The following is a 19,787-nucleotide window of genomic DNA, read 5'->3' on the forward strand; positions in this document are numbered from 1 at the left end:
TCTTTTTTCTTTTTTTGGGGGAGGGGGGGGGGGGGGTGTAGAAATGACTGAAAGATTAATTGGCTCTGTTTTGAGTTTTGTTCAAAAAAGAATGACTTCATATAGGGAAAAAAAGATATCACATATACAGGACACCTTAAACTAGTTTTTTAATTAAGCAGCAAGGCAGAACAAGGTCAGGGCTGCATCAAGACACGAGGACTAAACCCCAATTCAACCAGACCCAGAACTGATCCGGAATTAAAACAGGACTACAAGAGTTCAAAATCAGGACTACTTAGGATTTAACCAAGACAGAACCAGAATCAGAACTAGATGATAGTAGCACTAAAAATCATCATAGACCTGCACTACACTTATTTTTTAATTCTACCAAAGTACACTATGTAGATTCACAAAAGTTTATATAATTATTTAGCCTTGTTGTGCAAACAAGCCTGCATAACTTAATAAATATAGAATTTGAAAAATAACAAACCTAAAAAGAAACACTAGGTACGAGATACATGAGTACCTATGATACGGTGATACTTTTGGTAAACAACCATTTGACTAACATGTGTGTCTCACCTGCTCTTGTTCATCTCTGTTCTGTCCTGTCTCCTCTCTCTCCTTCTCTGTTCCTCTCTCTCCCTCTTTGTGCTGACAATCATCAAATATACAGTTGAAACCAGATATTTACAAACTCTTCAGATAATTAATAATTAATTAACTTTTATAATTGTAACATCAAATCAGACTAAATGTTTATTTTTTTAGATTGATAAATATAAAAAACATATTTGTTAACTTTAAGAGTAAAGAGAGAAACTATCTGTATTTCTTAATTGCAAATGGCACCAAATTGTATTCAAACTGAGCCACACTTATGGAGCTCCACAATTCTTTTCCTGGTGTTTTGGTTGATATCTCTTAATTTTCCCATTTCAAAGAAACAGGCTCTGTGTTTTGCCTTATATGCATCCACAGCTGTGCCACCAGTTTACTCACATGGACTCTACTAACCTATCAGAAGCTTCTTCAGCTCAGAATGGAATCATCTGGTTTTCTTATTAATTAACAAACTTAGTGTATATGTACTCTTAAATTTGATGAAAGTGATAAAAAATAGAAGCGCTGTCTCTCTTTATTCTGACATTTAACTAATTCAAAAGGTATTTCAATATTTATCTAAAACAAAAGTTTACTCTAAATTGATGTTGTACAGAAAAAATGTTTTATGTTTTCTCCCTAAAGTGTATGTAAATATCTGGTTACAAATGTGAATATCCTGCTGTGTACTGAAATCCCTCTTGTTTTGCATAGAAATATACTGAACAACATACAAAGCATAATATATAAAATAACATTTACCTGAGTTTTTTCTTTGAAAGAAGCCTCTAATGTCCATTCTTATATTTCAGTACATAACTGAAACCGATTTAGTCGGGGAGGGTAAGAACTGAAAATATGAAATAAACACACGTAAGATAAGACTCTATTAAAAAAAAAAAAAGCATTTGTTCGGCTTTTCATTTCGCCATTTGTTGATTCACTTGAAGAGCAAGTAACGTAATATTGGTCAAGTGATCAGTTTGATATCAATCTTTCGTGATTCACCGTCATTTGTACGGTATGAATGGTTTGCTTTGGTACCTGGTCAAACTTAAGCTCTCCTTAGTATGGCTGGCTCCGTTACTCCAACAGCGCACTCACAGGCACAAGAGCACCTGGCTGCAGCCCCGCCCCCTCGCTCAGTTGCTTAGTGCCTGAGCTCGGATCATACCAATATCAGGGGGGATTCACGCACAGTCGTAAATTCCCACTGTGTGCATTATGTGCTTCGAATATTGTGTGTACTTTTTGTTTTATACAGTTGTCAGCCAGGCATCTAACTATGAAAAAATTACACTCCAAAAGACCCCGGGCTTCTGACAAAACAACCCGGGCTTAAGCCCAGTAAGCCACCCCCACGCTCCGCCCCTGGTGTCGACCCATTAAGGTAGCGCACAGTCGTTAAAAGCACCATTTAATTGGCGACACCTGCAGTTTGGGGGTGTGCTTGAAACTCCGGAGTGAAATATTTGTAATTTTTCTTTTTTTCTTTTTTTTTTAAATTCACATCAACTTTAAACTTTTAAAACACTAAGTGGTTGAGGAGGCTGTCGCAACTTCGGGCCTTAAAACTAAAAACTTAGTGGCGCAAGAGCCACTTCAGAGGAAATTTGGCTAACGCTAGCTAAACGCTAGCTAAGCTGGTTGAAAAATAACACTGAACACCAACACATAGCATTTACAAGGGGCTGGAATTAGTGGTACAGTTTGCATCTAAACTCAAAAATGGTAAGTATTTATTACATAAGTGATTTTAAGCCAACAGAAAAATAGCCAGCTATTTTATTTATTTTTTAAACCACTGTTGGTCATTAGTAAGCTAATATTATTGCGAGAAGCTTGGAAGTATGGTAGAGAAACTCTGTCCGGTCAATATCTCATCTGGAAAAACTACCTCACCTTTGAGTTTACACATTTAGGCATTTTTAGTGGAAAGTATTTATGACCGCAATTTGAGCCCATAGAAAGACGCAACAGTGTTTGACTTTGTAATTTAACAGCGGGAGATCATGAAGAGTGTGAGCCACCTGCAGGCCAGCCAGCTGCTCCATAACAAGTTCATCGTGGTGTTGGGAGACTCCAGTGAGTAGCTGGCTGACAAAATTAATGAATCGGTATTTACATTATCTTGTGCATTTATACTTAAGGTGTTCTTGTTTGCCCAACGTTGACTGTTTTGTGAATAAACTGTATGTACCGTTCACATCCACTTCATTAGGTTCAGTTTGGTAGTGCTGGAATTAATACCCGTTTACCTTCATAAATAACATAAGCTAGTTCTTCATGACATTTGTTCAAGTTCAAATAATGGCATCAGACACGCAGATTTGTGTGTGGCATCTTTATTATACAAGAGTGTGGTAACCATATCTGTTCACTGTGATCATAGGGATGAACATGGTCAGTAACTACACTCAGGTACGTTGCAGTGTATTTGCAAATATGTGTAATTTAATGGGGCAGATGAGTGCTTTACCACAATCAGGTTAAATTGTTCACCCAATCCAGGATGGATCCATGTTTTCATGTTGTTAACCCTATGAAAACTCAATGTTCTAAGCCCTAAATTCTGACCCTATTCAATGTATCCTGTGCCCCAGTGTCAACTGCTGTCATCAAGACATTTTTATCCAGAAGTCTTGTATATATTTTTCCCTTTCTAAACCATTCTCTGGCTCAAATTGATGGTAGTAATCAAGTTCAGTTTATCAGCAATTTCTAAAATGCTAAAACCAGCCCATTTTCTGCTAAGTGATGAATTAAATATTAAGTGCACTTGGAAAGGTGTGCCCAATGAAAGCACAGCTATCGAATCTGTATAATGTAATGTACTAATCTATGGGGACTACTTCTAATCTATCATTTTATTTCTTCCTCAGTTCAGCGGGCAGTGTACAAGGATCTTGTTCTGCTGGTACAAAAAGAGAAATATCTTTCCTTGAGACAACTGCGGAGCAAGGCAAGGGTTAACATTTACCAGTTTTATACACTGATACAAAAAAGCGTGCAGGGTGTATAATCATGTGCATGCTACCAGTTAAAACCTCAGCTAACTTATGCAATATAAAGTTTGTAATCATGCCACTGGTGTCATTTAAATTGTAATGTAAAAAAATGGGTGTATTTGAATGACGTGCTTTATATCTGTTCACCTCTTCGTTTGTGTTGTCCTCACACTTGTAACCTACTTCTTTAGGGTGAGATGAGCTTCGAACAGGACTGCCTGGTGGAAGGGGGCTGTCTGGGTCAAATGCACAACGGCACAGAGTACAAGGAAGTTCGACAGTTTCAGTCCGCCCACCATCTGGTCCGTTTTTACTTCGTGACGCGTATCTATTCTCGCTACATGAAGAGCATCCTGGAGGACTTCCGCCATGGTTTGAAACCAGATCTGGTTTTTGTTAACTCCTGTGTTTGGGATATTTCAAGGTGAGTATATTGCGTAACTATTAATAAGGCTGTTGATTTGATTTCATTAAAGAGATAATGTGAGATGAGTCAGAAGTGAGAGTGATGGAGTTTTTTTGTGTGCATCTATCAGTTCAGAAGAATCATAGCACAACTTTTTGTTTTCCCAATTGAATTCCTCCCACTGTAGTGATTTTTGTTCTTCCTGTTTATGTCTGCACTGGGTGTTCTAGATACAGTTGCAGCTGGGTTGATGACTACAAGAAGAACCTTCATAGGTTCTTCGACGAGCTGCGTGAGGCTCTGCCAGAGGAAACGCTGGTTGTGTGGAACCTCACCATGCCCTTAGGAGAGAGGATCAAAGGCGGTTTCCTGGTGCCTGAGGTCTGTTAGCAAGTCCCATTTATATTATGATTTAACACTAATCTGATTGTGTTAAACACATTGCATATCAAAAGTCTCTTGTCATCTGGGGAAAGCTGATCTAAAAAATTTGCATAAGCCTTGTGCCTGTAGTGGATAATGTGATACCACTGTCCTCTCAGCCAAGTGCTTTTAGAGGCTGAGTAACAGCAGAAATCGAATAGCATTAACATCTGAAACCCCAAGGGTCATTTCTATTTGAAATGACATGCCCAAAATTAATAGTATATTGGGTATGTCAGTATTTCTTTGTTTATTCAGAGTTGTAATTGCAATCTTGGTATCAAAATAAAGCTTTTGAGACTTCATCAGAGGTGTAACTATTACAGCAGATGCTACTGTGTCAAAGGAAGTGGGGATGCCTACATTTCTTTTATAAATTTTAATAAATATATTATGGTGCGATCTGTAGTTTTTTTTTAAATACTTACTTTATAGGTTTATTGCTCTGCATTATTTTATTTTTTATTTTATTTTACCATCTTCTGTTTTGAGCCTTAAAGCTTTGCCTTCCCCCTTATTTGCCTCAGATTGAGCACAAGGCACCCCAGTTGCGCTACGATGTGATTGAAGCCAACTTCTACAGTGGAACTCTGGCCGATGCCTATGGGATGGATGTGTTGGACCTCCATTTCCAGTTCAGATTCTCACTGCACCATCGAATGAAGGACGGAGTCCACTGGAACGCAGTTGCTCATCGCAAGATAACTTCTCTTCTGTTACAGCACGCTGCAGAGGCCTGGGGTGTGATATTGCCCTGTCCTGTGACTGTCTATGGTGAGAGGAAGTCAGGAGTCACACATACATGCAGAAAAATATTTTCCACTTCTAGGATAAAATGTGGTTTGTTGGTGTCTAAGCTTTCTGCAGGGTTTGAACTTCACCTTTTTTCTCGCTTTTTTTGGGTGTAGATCACACGGAGGTTGCTGAGGAACAGCCAACCTATAACAGTGCTCCAAAACACACAAGTAAGACGTTTATGCAAACTTTGCAGAGACCTTGAACACAGACTTATTGTTTACAAAGTTTGGATAATGACCATATTATTACTGAGAATCGCATAGTAAGAAGCAACAGCAACTTAAAGCCCTGACAACATGTATGTGGGTACTTTAGTGGACGTGGCTTTTTACCCCTCAGCCATAAAAGGCTTAAGAGGCACTGTCATCACCAGAAGAACAACTTCTGTATTTATGCGTGGGCAAGTTAAGCAGATTTCTCTATGGTTAGGGTTGTATCATCGCACATTGTTTTGGCAAGTTCTTGACATCACTTCAGGGCGTCTTGTGTGTTTTTATGTGGGCGTAGATATTTTTCAAGATGAATGCAGAAAAACCTGTCTCAAAAAATACCCATGTTATGTGCAGATGTAGCTTGACAGTTTTAATTTTTGCAGGAGCTTCTCATGCTGTTTTATTAGTGTGTCAAAGTACTAGTAATGTCCTACCAGTTATTAGAAATGGGAAAGACTGCTACTCATTCCCGGTCTTTAAGGTGTTTCTGCCAGGGAGAAACTGTTGCAGTAGATTTTATCAGTGTTGATGTAGGTTGATACAAAACGAATATCTAAAAAAACAATCAAAGGAATGACTGCAGACTGAATGCATCAATACACAGAATGCTCCTTTTAAAAGTGACCCTTTTTCTGCTGTCTCTGTTTCACAGACTGGCGCTTGTCAGAGATACCTTACAATGGCTGCCGGGCAGAGTTCTTCAGCGATTCACTCCCCACTAACTACTTTAACTTTGAAAACCCAGGGCCACAGACGTGTCACCTAGAATCTGCTGGAACTCAGAGAGCTGCACTCCCACCAAAACCTCACCACAGAAATCAGTACAGAGAGACTAGAAATGGTAAGTGTGCATACACTGGAATGTGGACATACTTGTAATGGAATGAAAAGATGGGGACACGCATGCTGGAATTCACTCTGCTGTCAAAATATTTGCTTTAAAACTCAGGTATCGATGTATTTTGATTAGTTGCTGATTAGCTTTTTCACTGTGCAAAGATGTGATAACTTGAAGCTGCCATGTCGGCTCCAGATATAACATGTCCTGTGTCCTGCAGGTTTTGACTACAGGCCTCTGCACCGCTTTGAGCCCTACCAGGAGTACAATCATCAGCATGTGATGAGAAGCAGGCACGCCAGACACCACTATGCCCCATACACCCAACACAGACCCTTTTACTATGGCTACAATGGCGGCTACTACTGAATAGGTGTTTTACAAGCGGCAGACGCGTCCAAATTCTATTTGTCGAGTTATCTTTTCTGTATCATCAGGACATTTTTCAGTCCTGTGTTTTACATCTACTAATAAGAAGCATTTTTTTTTTTGTACATATACAATAGTTTACCCTTATTACACATTTTCTTAGTTTTCTAAATTCAATCTTTCTGTCACCAACAAGACATTTTAAATTTCAGATTTCAAAGTTTGTATTTTGTGCTCTAAAGTTAAAATTAAAGTGTTATTGCTAAAATGTGTATCATTATTCTTTTTGTCTCTTCACATTTCTCACAGGTTGGATATAGTATAGATTTGGTGGGGGGGTTAAACCCTGAACACTTATATTATTAACAGCTATAGTTAATGTGGTTGTGTCTGCAAAACTCCTTTGAATAATGTTTCACACACTTTTTTTTTGCGCTGAGATACTTTAAGTTAATGAGGTTGAAACCAAAATGAGCAGACAAACTGTCAGCTGGCACTTTATCATATTAGTGAAAGTTTACACTGTAATATCAGCTTACAAGTATAAACGTAAACATACATTTGAGTATTTCTTGCTCAGAATTGGGCTGCTATCTTTTATTGTCTGACTTGCACAAATACAAAACATACAAAGGAACAAACTATCAGTCATTGCAAATGCAGTAAAAATTGTGTTGTAGTCCTTCCCATTTGCACAGAGTGAACATTGGTACAGAAACTTCTTCAATAATGAAATCATGACACCTTAGTGACATTCGGGACTCTTGAAATCCAGAAAAACAATCACTTTTATAAAGACACTTCTCTGGGTCGATAATATTAGTGCTATAAGTGGAAACAGTTTCCTGAGAAAAGTGAAAACGACAAATAGGAGGAATGCTGAAGTGTTAGCTGGAATAAGGTACTCTGCTGTGTAATCCTACTGCTCTAAACCATGAGGAGACTGTGCACTTGCTGCAACTGCTGCTTTGATAGGACGAGACGGTGGACTTGTTCCTGTCCACGGGTGCATGGAATCGCAACACGGCCAATGAATACAGTGTCTCCCTGCTTCTCTTCCTTGGCCTAGGAAACAAAAAATATGCACATGATATATATTTTCCACTGCTGTATAACATGAATCATTTATATTCTTTTATACTACTATAGTAATACCTTAGTAAAAGAGGTGACTGGGAATGTGGCAAAGTCAGAAGAAGCCTTTGCTCCAGGCTGATATGAGACCACATGTTCGGCTACCTCACCCTGAAACAGGAGACTTGGTCAGACTGCTTGTTTTTGCACTGCTGTCAGATAACAAGACAACATAAGGATTGTGTAATAGAAACTATTTTTTGAAGCGGCACCTTGAGTTTATCCAGAGCATCACTGAGGTTCTGCAGACGAGCTGTCTGCTCCAGGAGCTGAGCGCTTGCACTAACTGTAAGAAATGGAGGAGTTATAAAATAATTGCTCAATGCATTTAGCAAACTCACAAAAGCCTTCTTCAGAATATGAAAATACTTAAAACCTCTGTGTCCACATACCTGCCGTCTTTCCAGTGATGTCCACCACTTTAACCTCGGCACTCAGCTTGAGCAAGGTTGCCAGCAGCTGGTCAGTCCTTCTGTATATCCCTGTGTTTAGTCCCTCTGGAGGCATGGAGCTTTCTTTAGACACTTGTGGGAGTTTAGGAGGGCGGAGCGGCGGCAGGGAGGCTAGCTGGGCTCTCATTTTCTCTGCCTGTAAGTTTATGTAGTTTATTATTATAGTTTTGTTTTGATATAAACACACACACACACACACACACACACACACACACACACACACACACACACACAGTCATAAAAAGTATCTGCCCTATTTTTTTAAATTCCTTTTTTTGCATATTTGTTAAAAATGTTTCAGATGATCAAACAAGGTAATATTAGACAAAGAAATTGGGTTGTTTTTTTTTTGTTTTTTTTTTTTTAAACATAAAAAATGTAATTTAAAAACATTTTGTTTATACTCTGGTTATTTTTGTCTTTTATTACCATTTACTTGATGATCTGAAACATTTAAGCGTGACAAATATACAAAAAAAATGATGAAATCGAGACGGCTTCTGTAAATTCACACACATACACACGCTTGAATCTAGCATACCTTGAGTCTGTTGTTTTCATTCTGAAGGTGTTTAATACCCAGCCTCTGGGCCTCAATCTGCTGCCTGAGGAGAGGAGAGTCCACCACCTGCATTGGCCCTCCCATAGAGGGAGGCAGACCTGATGGGGAAAAATAAAATGATTGTGGAAACAACGACACCTTGTGGTTCTCCTTAGATGGTGCCGATTCGCCTCACTTTCATTTAGTTAAAATCTGACTAAAGTCTGGTAGGAAAAGTTTCACTGTAATAGAACATACTCAATTTTTGCAAGACTTCTTATAAAATCCAGTTAATTGCAATTGCTTTTCTCTGGATAGAACAATTACATGTGACATTAATATAAACCACCATCAAATATAAAACACCATCAATTCAGCTGCTGAGAAGAAATGAGCATAAATAAGAAGTGGGAACTTCACCTCCTGCTGATCCCTGAACGATGGAGGCAATTCCTGAGGCAGGTGGACCTCTCAGGCCTTCAATGGTCATCTTTGACTGGTTACTGAGTCGTTGTTTCAGCTCTGCCTTCTCAGCCTCCAGCTGGTCAATATCAGCCTGCAGAGCATCCATTGTCTCCTCAAACTCCCTGGAGAAGAGTAACGGGGAGGGTCAAATGAGGAAAACACCGCCATAATAAAGAAAATGGAGAGGAAAATTTCATTGTTTATTAATCCTACTTTTCTTTCTTCTTCAACAGGGCAAGGTTCTCATCTAGTTTGGTCTGAATCTTCTCCACACGTTCATCAGCATCTTTGGTGGAGGTGTCCAGCTTCTTCTCCAAGAGGCTGAGGCGGACATGGGCCTCACTCAGCTCCTCACCCTGAGATAAAAAGGAGATACAGTGCCATGCTTGTTATACCTGTCGGTCCAGTTTTCATCTTTCCAGTCCCTTTCACTTCGAAGTGGCAGGTCCTTTTGCACAACCTTTCTTCAGCATGTTACCTTAATCTTGAGAGACTTCTTGAGCTCCTTGATGACCGTTTCTCTGTCTTCTAGTTTGACTCCCAGACCTTCGGCGTCAGTCATTTCTGCCCTGACTGTGGCTGCTCTCATTTCCACTGGAAGAGTCTAATTGGTGAAGTGAGAATTAGTCTGAAAAGTTCCAAACTGGGGACTTCATGTGAAATGAGTACTGTGAAACTGTTCAACCACACAAATACCTTTCCCTGTGGTTTTTCAGCATCATACTCTCCTTCCTGCATGGCTGTAGCCATCTTGTTCATGGTGGTGATGACAGAGCTGCAAGACTGCCGCAGTAACTCTGGGCCATTTACACCATGGGAGCCATATACCTTAGAGAACAGAAAGCAGATGGTGATAATAGCAAGAGATTAAATCAACAGTGCTTAATACACAACCTATGTTGTGCAAAATGCTCAGAACACAAGTTCAAACATCTGATGTGCTAAGCGTGCCAATTAACTAGAACTATAAGTCCTTACATTTCCCCCCCCAAAAAAAGAGGAGGTTTTGCCTTTTAAAGAGGACTGAGCAGCTGTTAAATGTGAAAGTACCTGCTCCACAACCTTGCAGGCAATATCCTCCAGTTTAAGAGCATTGAGACCTTCCTGTTCTCCCAGCGAAGGAACCATCTGAGCTCCAGCTGCAGCTACCTCTTGAAGTACCGCAACCACACGAGTCAACTGACGCCTGCACTCGGTCAGCGTCTCTGAAACCTGCCATATGAGGAGAGACATGTCAGGCGTACAGCTGTAATTATACAGATCCCAATCAGCAATGGTGCGTTAGTTTGTATGCCATGTTTCCATACCTCTGGTCCAAAACTGAGAGCAGCGGGGACTCCAGCTACATCTGTTCCGGGCATGCGACGGCGGATCTTCTTACAAAACTGTCTGATATCAGAACACGAGGTGTCCAGGTCCTTCAGAAGAACTGCTAAACCAGAGCTCTCCTGTCCTGATGACAGGAAGGCGCGCAGACGAGCTACCTCCACTACCATACAGTCCAAGGCACTCTGAGTAAACTGGAGGTGAAAAGGCGGCATGTGTCATTTAAAAGGAAAACCCGACACTTCTTTTTCCTTACAGATTTATACATTTTGGACATATTAAAAAAACATTTTTTATAATAGTGTTATTTCTGGTTTATAGCCCTGCATTACAAGTGAAACCGTATAAATCTTTTTAACTTTGCTAAACATGCTTGATGTACCTTAATGTGATCAGCCAGCTGCACTGTGCAGTCTTCAGTGTGATCTGCCAGATGGACACTATACAGTTGCTGGAAGACAATATAACAGATACTTGATATAATGAACATGTTATAAACTCACTGACATCTACAGTTACACAGTTTATACGACAACTGAAATTTCCAGTTGTGACGTTTTAATGTAAAACACATCCCTGCGTTACCTGATAGTACTTGATGGCCTTAGTGAGAGGTTCCACCTGAACGGTCTCATCCAGCTGATCTTTATGAAGCAGGTCTATGAAATAATCCAGAGAGCGTTCATGGAAACTCATTTCAGAGTAAAGGGTTCCCATGCGCTTAAAAACGTCCACGCTGCAGGTGTTCAGAGCCCTAAACGAGTGCAGGGAAAAAGGAAAAGAGTAAAACACATCGACCCAGTGATGAAGGTATGTTCACCTATTTTATTCCTGCATCTTTATTGGTAAAGCTGCGATATTTACTGTTCATATTTATGCAGGGTGGCCTGCAGCAGGCTGAGGGAGTAAACCAGTCCTGAAGCGAAACTGCGCTGTTCTCCCGGAGGACCTCTCAGCCCTGTTCCCTGCACCGGGTTCCCGTTCAAGTCAAACTTCTCCTGTGCCTGTTTACTGATGAGTTCAGCCTTCGGACGAGGAGATATCGACCACATACAGACACAGCCGAGTAAGGATTTGGGAAAGCTCTTTGAAAAACGTACTACAACCAGGTAATTCTAAAATCGAGCACAAGAATTCAAACCTGTCATGTGTCTGCCTCATACCTTGCAGATGAGCCTGGGAATAAGCAGGAGAACCAGAATGCAGTCATGGTCCCCACCATGGCGAAGGAAGGAGTCAGGCATGAAGGAGGTGAGGAGGGACACCTGTCTGTTCGACTGAGCTACTTCCATTTTCCTCAGCTCCATCTCAATGGCCTGGAGACAAAGAGTGAGGTTAGTTGTTTAAATAAAGAAAACCAACAGCACTGGCACCGAGGTTGTATGTCACCATGGAGCTCTCTTACCTTGGCGTAAGCCTTGGTCTCTGCAAACTTGATCTTAAAGTCAAACAGCTCAGCAGGTGGCTGCTGAACTTGTTCTGCATTTGCATTCTGCTGACTGATCAGCTCCCTGTTGGCCTCCTAATGCACAAAACAAACCTTTTACAGCATCAGGACAATAGAACTGCAGGCCTGCAGAATTACCCCTCCATCCACCTACCTGAAGTGAGCCAGTGAGTTCTCTGTATTTGTTGATGGTCTGCTGGTAATCAGCTACAGTCTCCTGGGCAGCTTCCACCCTTTTGTCTGCCTCTCTGACCTTTGCCCCACTCAGATCGAGCTGTTCCCTCAGCTCCATCTCTGTTTCTCTGGCATTCTCCTGGAGCTCATCATTCATCTCATTGATGGCTTCCTGTTAATGCAAAAAGAAAAAGAAAAAAAAAAAAAAAGTGGTAGGTCTGCTATAAATATCTCATTCAAACCTTTTCCTCACACCTTTGTCCTGGATGTGTCATGTTGGAGATTTAAGGAGTGTCAGTTGTATTCTATTAGATCTATTATAAATACATCAGCACTGACCAGATCAGTCACGGTTTCTCTCAGCTCTCTGACTTTCTCCTCAAGGTCGAGGTTCCTCTCCGTCAGGGTCTCCACCATCTCCTCTGAGCCCAGAGCAGCATCCACCTGGTACACACACACACACACACACACACACACACACACACACACACACACACACACACACACACACACACACACACACACACACACACACACACACACACACACACACACACACACACACACACACACACACACACACACACACACACACACACACACAGGTCTTTAGTTTCCACAAATAAGTCTCACAATTTCTCTCACAATTTTTCAGATTAAGGACACGCATCTTTGCTGTCAATGACTAGTCTCAATAAATATTTTTTACCATGTATTATGAGCTACTGTGAACCTAAATAAACCATTGCCTTTCTGTATTTATGTATACATCCTTTACCTGTTCCTTCAGTTCATCGATTGTGGCCTCTGCCTGCTTGACCTCTTCCTGCAGTTTTTCTTTCTGAGTCCTCAGAGTCTCCAGCTCCACGTTCTTCTTCTCCGTCTGCTTCTGAAGCTTCACGTGTTCCTGTTTCTCCGAAGCAGACAGATCTCTCATCCTGAGGAGGAACCAGAAAGAAGGATTTTATTTGTTTTTTTAGGACTTGTCTTCTCTTACTGCTTTTTTACGAGTTAAGACAGGTTAATGTGATTTCTTTTTTTTTAAATTTATCTATACGCAGTGTAACAAAGAGCAGGCAAATACCTTCATTTAAAAAGGTATTTGCTTACTGACCTGACCAGCGCCTCCTTGAGTCTGCTGTTCTGCTCCTCCAGCTGCTTGACCTGGTAACTGGAGGCAGCTCCATCTGAGCCTGCAGCAGGAAACAGTGCACAGAAAGGACAGCACTTGATGAGAAGTGAGCAGAAATGAGATGGATACAGAATACATAAGAAGACCTTGTGGATGACTTGAATAGCAGTGGTTATTATAAACATGCTGCTTTTTTTTTCCCCAAACGCACCTTTCTCTGAAATCTCATGCCTAAGGATCTCCAGGTCCATTGACAGCTCCTCCACTTTCTCTTTCAGGCTATCCACCTCAACCTGGAGCGATTCTGCTCTCTCTTCTGCCATCTCTTTGTCCAGCGTGGCCATCTCTATGGCATCTGCCGTGTCAGACATCTCCTCCATGTAGCGCTCCTTGGCCTCCTGTGCCTCCCTGGCTTCCTGTGAAGTAAGAAGGTATAAATAAAGCATTAAACTGGCAAGCCTGATGAGTTGAGAGGTTGTTCTTTCATCCCCAAAACCTTGAGAAAAAAAGACATCACACTGTAGCACCGATGACTATTTAAGTTCATCCATTCCAGTCTACCTTCTTGGCCTCTTTGAGTTGTTTCTGCAGCTCGGCCTGCTGCTCCTGCATCTTGTTCTTCCACTCCTGAAGCTGCTCCAACTGGATCTTGTGTTTCTCCAGTTCCTTAAGCTTGGCTTTGTCTTCTGTTCGCTTCATCTTCAAAGTCTCCAGTTTCTCCTCCAGGTCCTTGACTTGAGCTCGCAGTGATTCCTCCTCCTATGACGTGATTAGAGGCAAGACGGGACCAACAAAATTAATCCATTAACTGAACCTCATCTACTTCCCTAGACTCTACTTTTGAAAAGGGGACCGAAAAAAGCAAAACATTAATCAAGTCCCACCACTAAAATCCCAGACGCATGATGTATAACATATACGATGTTACTCCAAATTCCTTTGCAAAGAATTTTTCATTTTATTTTATTGAAGGGAAAGGGAGGGAGAAAGAGAGAGATTCCTACAGTTCAACCATTTCCCGTAGAGACAGTGATGTAAGGATGTTTCTTTAAGTGCCTCAAAGTAAACCATGCGTCATCCCCAGAAAATTCCCCGTGAGGACATTTGAAAACCATGGATAAGTATCGAGAAGGTCTGCTGAGGATAAGTTTTCCCCCCGATGTTGTTAGTAAACACATGCCAGGCATCATCAGCATGCATGTAGCCATTAAGAAACTCTACCTGCTTGGATATGGCAGGTTCCACCTGGTTATAATAAGATGGATGAAATATAACAAAAATCAATTTAATCATAAATAAGAAATAAAATTAAAAAAATTAAAAATGGAGATGAGATGAGCTGACAGAACTGAGAGGATTGAACATGAACCTCAGTAAAGTTCTTTCCTTTCTCTAAGAAGAGCCTCTTCTTTAGGTTAATGGCCTACCTTGCTCGGAGTAGCTGGAACAGAAGCAGCTGCTGCTGCTGCAGGTGACCCGCTGGGCTGAGGTATCACAGGGGCGCCCAGAGCACCCTGCTGGGAGGACAGGCCCGCCTCACTGACATCACCAGACAGAGAGGATGCGAGACTCTCACGAGACGCCTGTTGACGAAAGCAGATTATGAACGGACTGTGACGAGCGGGAGAAGTTTAAAAATAAAACAGGCAAAAACAGAAGAAGAGGTGTGCTGTAAAGCATCGGCAAACAATCCAACTATCAAAACAGGAGTTTGGACCACAGTGAACAAGAACCTTCAATAAACCCAGTGGACGTTGGAAGATTCATCTGTGAAATGAATGTGATACAATGATTACCAAATATAATCACCTCCCAGTGTCCCTTACATGAGACACCACCCTGCAAGTATACACCTGTGCCATAATGTCAGTAATGTGCTTCACCCCGCTCCCTGTGAGGTGTCAGCTGAAGCTCTATGACACGACGGAGCGTACCCTGAGCGACAGGCTGGAGCGGCTGGAGGGACGGACCAGTAGGGAGGGGAGGGAGGTAGCTGATGTGAGACGTGGTGTTTTCCACTGCCACGGTGTGATCATAGAAACTGTGTCAGAGCAGTTACTTAAACTAAATGCAGGTTAGACTGAAGATGAATAACAAAAGCTTTTAGTACTACCCCTTAATGTTATCATACACAACCAGGTTAGTGATATTAACATCCTGTTTTTAGTCTGCCCCTCCTGAGTCAACGAAAGATCACACACCTCAAGTAACTATTACTCATACAATTCTTTCAATGTTAAGTATTTCATAAGGAGAAATCTGCTTCTTATGGTCCCAGAGTCTACTGTTCAAACATTAAAATAATCAAACTTTTCAGAATTAACTCATGTATTTGCATTCCATTTGTCCTCTCCACTCTGCTGTAGGCGAGCTCACCTTTGCCGAGCGGCGGGCAGAGGACTGGAGGAGATGCGTGCACGCACACACGCACACACACACACACACACACACAGATATACACACATCCAGTGGTAAGGCAAGATAAGAGATTAGAAGCACGTAAGAAGCATTTGCTGTTAGTTTTGTATTCACAGATCATTACTTTAATACAGCATATGGTCAAAAGCACTGGGCCATGAATCTTTGAATTCAGGTGTATTAACTCAAGTCCCCAGCCATGCAGCCTGCCTTTACAAGCATTTATGAAGGAATGGGTCGTTCTAAAGCACTTGCTGAATTTTAGCGTATACTGTAACAGGGTGCCACCACTGCAACAAGTCAGTCTGTGAAATTTCTTCCCTCGAAAATCTGCAAAAACTGGAAATGTTCTGAAATTAATTTCAGCAACTCAGTCATAGCTTGGCACACCACCAAAGTTAAGGAGCAGGCGAGCCAAGTGCTGAGACACACAGTGCATAAAAGCCACAAACTATCTACCGACTCTAAAACTGCAAGGTTCCAAACTTTCTCTGGCATCAACATCAAACTGGGTTTCCACAGTTTCCATGGTCGAGCAGCTGCTGTCGGTGTAATGTGTAGGTGGCCCAGTACTTTTGTCCACATAGTGTAGCTGCATGCACCATTTAAAATCATCAAGAGCAAAGTTAATCTTGAGAGATCACAGGGACACGAAAAAACTGAGATCATGCAACAATGTAAAACTGAAAAAAAAGAATTCATTGAATTATGACACAAAGAGAACTGACATGAACAGCATCAGGAGAACCTGAAACTGTCACCGTGTTGTCGTCTACGCATGTACACGAAATGCCTTCACCAGAATAAAAAAAAAAAAAAAAAAAGCTTAATGAAAGTAAAGTGGGGAAACCAAAAGAGAATGCACTGAAAATGGCACCTATCACAAGTTATGTCTTTATGACCCATGCAAATGTCAACAGATAAAGAGCTTAAGTGCAAAAAGATGAACTGCTGCATTAGCACGAGTATAACGCAGACCAAGCAAACGTGCTGAATTTAAATATAGCTCTACCTTTTTAATGCTCGCTGGTTGCTGAAAGAGGTATCCAGAAAAACAAAACATGAGAATTCAGCCCAGCAGCTGAGAGCCGAAACAAACAACATGGCATCATAAAGGAGGAAAAAAACCAAAACTAAAAAACAACAACAAACGGCTGGTCTGCAACGAATGTCACAACTAGTGGGGTCAAACTGATCACATTTTAATAACAACTCTCACAATTAAAATTTTAAATTTAGGGGTTATTTGGATGTTTGTTTAATCCAAAGTACATGCACCAATATTAAAAACCAAGTAACCGACTTGTCGCATTTTTACTTAATTGACAAATTAAAAAAAGTGAGATCAAAAATGTGTTTGCCTACCTGTTTGCTTGTTTTGGGAGTTTCAGGGATGTCTAGAAAAAAATAATTAAATAATTTATTGCACACTCTTGTTATCAATACTTTGCATTATATTTTAGAAACGTGAGTATCAGTTGTGGTCCTTGCTCACCTTTTTGCTTAAGTGTCTTTGCTGTTCCAGACTCAGGGGTATCTGGTGAGGTGGCACTGGAGCCATCTTCTACCACCTGGATCTGTACAATGGAACAAAAGTGTGTAATCAGGACAACATTCGAAAAAACACAAACAAATTACAAAGCTTGATTTTGAATAATGAACAAATACGGACAGAAAACAGAAGAAAAGTTGAGAATAAAAGATGTCAGTCTGCCACATTTGTACATTTATTATGTCATCTGCCTGTTTGGATCTTTACAGTTCAGTGCTGATGCCATAACACCATCATCAGTTCCTCTTGTGCCCACTAACCTGGGACTGCCTGACGAATATGCCGTGATTTTCCTCACAGGTGAAGTAGCGTTTGCCCTGCACGGTGCCATCGTTCTTGCCTTTCGGCTCATCCAGTATGACACCCACCCATTTCCCAGAAGCAAAGAGGGTAGCGCCAATGTAGGCAACAGTGCCGCGCTGACCCTTTCCTGTCACCTCGACTATAGAGCCAATCTGGGAGACAAAAAGTGGATAAAAATTCTTTGAGTTATAAGCCATGTTATTCCTTCCTTTGTTATGTCTGCATAGAAAAAGTACCCACCTTTGGAGGTTTACTACTCTCCACTGTTCCTGTGCTGCTCATTCTGCTGATCAGTGGGCTGGTCAGCTGAAGATACAGGTAAAGAGAAAGAGGTGAAAGGGTGGATAAACAATAATAAATAAGGAGTACAATGGGGGGAAGGAAAGAGACAATAAATAAGGAAGCCAAAGTTATGAAACACTAGAGAATTTATTGTTTATATTTAAGAATTCCAAAGTACCATCATTCTCCTCGCTTTAGCCTTTAACATCAAGTCTTAGGAATCGAAAATATTCAATGACAAAACAGCCCTGAGGCTGCACAGCAAAGAAGCATACTTGCAGCCAGTCATATGGTGCGGACTACAATAAACAAGCAAGTATCTCTGCCTTGCTCAGACAAAGGCACACATTGAAGACAAACTGGGACTGTGGTAAGAGTCTAATCCTTTTATAGAGATGTACAAGCATGTGAATCCATGCTATCTTAGTTTGAACCACAGGGCAGGATAAATCAGAAGAGGTTTAATATTTCTGGGACAGAGGATTATACTCACTAAAACAAGACGGCGAATGAAAATAATTCACCTACCGATTCATTGGTTTTAGACAGACAGACCTTTTAAAAATCTACTTATGTGGTAAATATTAAGACAATAATGTTATTCTCATCGACAGGTCTGTCTATACTTTTTTATAAATTACTAAAAATACATATCAACTCTGATGAAGCCAATAGATGTGGATGGATCGCACATCGACATTATGGTGAGTCTCTCAAATCCTTACTCCTTAGCATTATAGTGCAATAATTCACTGTTACTTTTCAAATTGGTTAATCAAAAATTATCACTGTCGTATTAATTTCAGCATTATTTGCTGTTAAGTACTCATGTTACTCACCCTGGGAGTGTAAGAGTGACGTCTGTTCAAAGCCATAATTAAAGGTTAATACGGTTTCACTGCAGCCGAAAGAAGACTCAACTTTTTCTCTACTTCCCCATGCTCTCCTCTTTTTCAGAGAGGGGAGGATAACACAAGAGTGCGATTACAGGGAGGGATCACAAAACGTCACAGCTGATTTGAACTGAGAGATGGAGGGTAATATTTAACCAGCTGAGACTTGGATGTTGGTTACTTTAAGGACCCATTCAAACAGCTATGAGATCAACTCTTCATTAATCTGATTTACTGCAGCTAAATGTACATGACAGTCAAGTGAGACGTATGAAAACACACAAAAAGGTCGGTTTTATTACTTTTAGCCATTATTCCCATTCATTTCACATAATATCAACCCATGGTATTTGCAAGACTAGTACATGCTAACAATAAACAAGTTAAAGATTGGGGTGGGTCACAGGTGACACACACAGGCTAACGATTACTTCCGGTCGAACTGTTGCTCAGAGGGTCGAATACTAAATAAGCTACTTTACAGGTTTATTTAAACTAAGAAGCAACAAGTCAGATACGCACTTGCAAAAAGTAAATGCATCCAAAGAAAGTCAAAGGCTTGAGCCAAAACAATAATGACAAAGTACTCAATGACTCAATGGGGACAAATGTCCCGACACACAATTATGCTAATTCTACTTTAATGTTGACTCTTTACACCAAACCACTTTTAAATGCTATCTATGTACCACGTCGTAACAAATTATTTAGAACAGCTTTACAAAGCCCTATACTCTGACTAGCCAAAACGGTTTGAAACATTAGCAACAGGCTAAAGTCCGAGAGAAAGGCGCTGTTAAACAGCTAACATGACACAGGTGTATTTTGTAATGCAACTCACCTGATATATGCAGATTCCTGTCTTTAAATTAAGCCTTTTGATGTATTCATGCAAATAATAATCCTCTGGTGTTTTTGGATAAATAGCTTACGGATCCGGCGAGCTTTTCCGTTTTTGACAGGTCACTTCCGGCAACCTGACAGACTAAAAGAAGAAGAAATGGGAGAAATAGCGCCCCTATA

At 40.8% G+C, this 19,787-nt stretch overlaps 2 protein-coding genes across 7 annotated transcripts; one reads left to right on the top strand and one right to left on the bottom strand.

Annotated features, from left to right (window-relative positions):
- The first annotated feature begins 2,037 nt into the window (after positions 1-2,037).
- Positions 2,038-6,844, top strand: LOC146675292 (PC-esterase domain-containing protein 1A-like). Its single transcript, XM_085402490.1, has 9 exons — positions 2,038-2,322; positions 2,595-2,676; positions 3,474-3,553; positions 3,791-4,023; positions 4,236-4,386; positions 4,956-5,202; positions 5,337-5,393; positions 6,091-6,279; positions 6,497-6,844. The coding sequence occupies exons 1-9, from the start codon at positions 2,320-2,322 to the stop codon at positions 6,643-6,645; spliced, it is 1,191 nt and encodes a 396-aa protein (XP_085258616.1). The 5' UTR covers positions 2,038-2,319; the 3' UTR covers positions 6,646-6,844.
- A 282-nt stretch (positions 6,845-7,126) lies between these two features.
- Positions 7,127-19,744, bottom strand: LOC146675293 (dynactin subunit 1-like). 6 transcript variants are annotated; one of them, XM_085400377.1, is made up of 32 exons: positions 19,606-19,678; positions 17,830-17,895; positions 17,547-17,741; positions 17,230-17,311; positions 17,100-17,131; positions 16,747-16,767; positions 15,693-15,716; positions 15,251-15,334; positions 14,744-14,899; positions 14,538-14,561; positions 13,878-14,075; positions 13,528-13,732; positions 13,299-13,377; positions 12,963-13,122; positions 12,524-12,628; positions 12,165-12,356; positions 11,969-12,085; positions 11,727-11,879; positions 11,428-11,588; positions 11,149-11,317; positions 10,946-11,014; positions 10,545-10,757; positions 10,288-10,449; positions 9,934-10,065; positions 9,716-9,841; positions 9,451-9,593; positions 9,193-9,359; positions 8,773-8,891; positions 8,172-8,367; positions 7,992-8,065; positions 7,801-7,890; positions 7,127-7,710 (listed from the first exon to the last, which is right to left on the bottom strand). In XM_085400377.1, exons 2-32 carry the CDS (start codon positions 17,869-17,871, stop codon positions 7,573-7,575), a joined length of 3,828 nt encoding a protein of 1,275 aa, XP_085256503.1. In that variant the 5' UTR covers positions 17,872-17,895; positions 19,606-19,678; the 3' UTR covers positions 7,127-7,572. The 6 variants fall into 6 exon arrangements, with proteins under 6 accessions (XP_085256503.1, XP_085256497.1, XP_085256498.1 ...); XM_085400371.1 differs by lacking the exon at positions 15,251-15,334 and having other exon boundaries at positions 19,606-19,744; XM_085400372.1 differs by lacking the exons at positions 15,251-15,334; positions 15,693-15,716 and having other exon boundaries at positions 19,606-19,744.
- Between the last annotated feature and the right edge of the window lie 43 nt (positions 19,745-19,787).

This window comes from Rhamphochromis longiceps, linkage group LG3 (genome assembly GCF_057381845.1).
Source record: "Rhamphochromis longiceps isolate RC_006_pf linkage group LG3, R_longiceps_female_GT1.1, whole genome shotgun sequence".
In the NCBI taxonomy this organism is placed as follows: domain Eukaryota; kingdom Metazoa; phylum Chordata; class Actinopteri; order Cichliformes; family Cichlidae; genus Rhamphochromis; species Rhamphochromis longiceps.

What these genes read in the sequence shown, in the direction of transcription:
- LOC146675292 (XM_085402490.1), top strand. An exon ending in CGTGGTGTTGGGAGACTCCA is followed by an intron (nt 2,677 to 3,473) that starts GTGAGTAGCTGG and finishes TTTCTTCCTCAG; the next exon opens with TTCAGCGGGCAGTGTACAAG. An exon ending in TGAGACAACTGCGGAGCAAG is followed by an intron (nt 3,554 to 3,790) that starts GCAAGGGTTAAC and finishes CTACTTCTTTAG; the next exon opens with GGTGAGATGAGCTTCGAACA.
- LOC146675293 (XM_085400377.1), bottom strand. Translation starts at nt 17,871, where the DNA reads ATGAGCAGCACAGGAACAGTGGAGAGTAGTAAACCTCCAAAG. An exon ending in AGAGTAGTAAACCTCCAAAG is followed by an intron (nt 17,742 to 17,829) that starts GTGGGTACTTTT and finishes TTTGTCTCCCAG; the next exon opens with ATTGGCTCTATAGTCGAGGT. An exon ending in GCTCCAGCCTGTCGCTCAGG is followed by an intron (nt 14,900 to 15,250) that starts GTACGCTCCGTC and finishes TTTCGTCAACAG; the next exon opens with GCGTCTCGTGAGAGTCTCGC.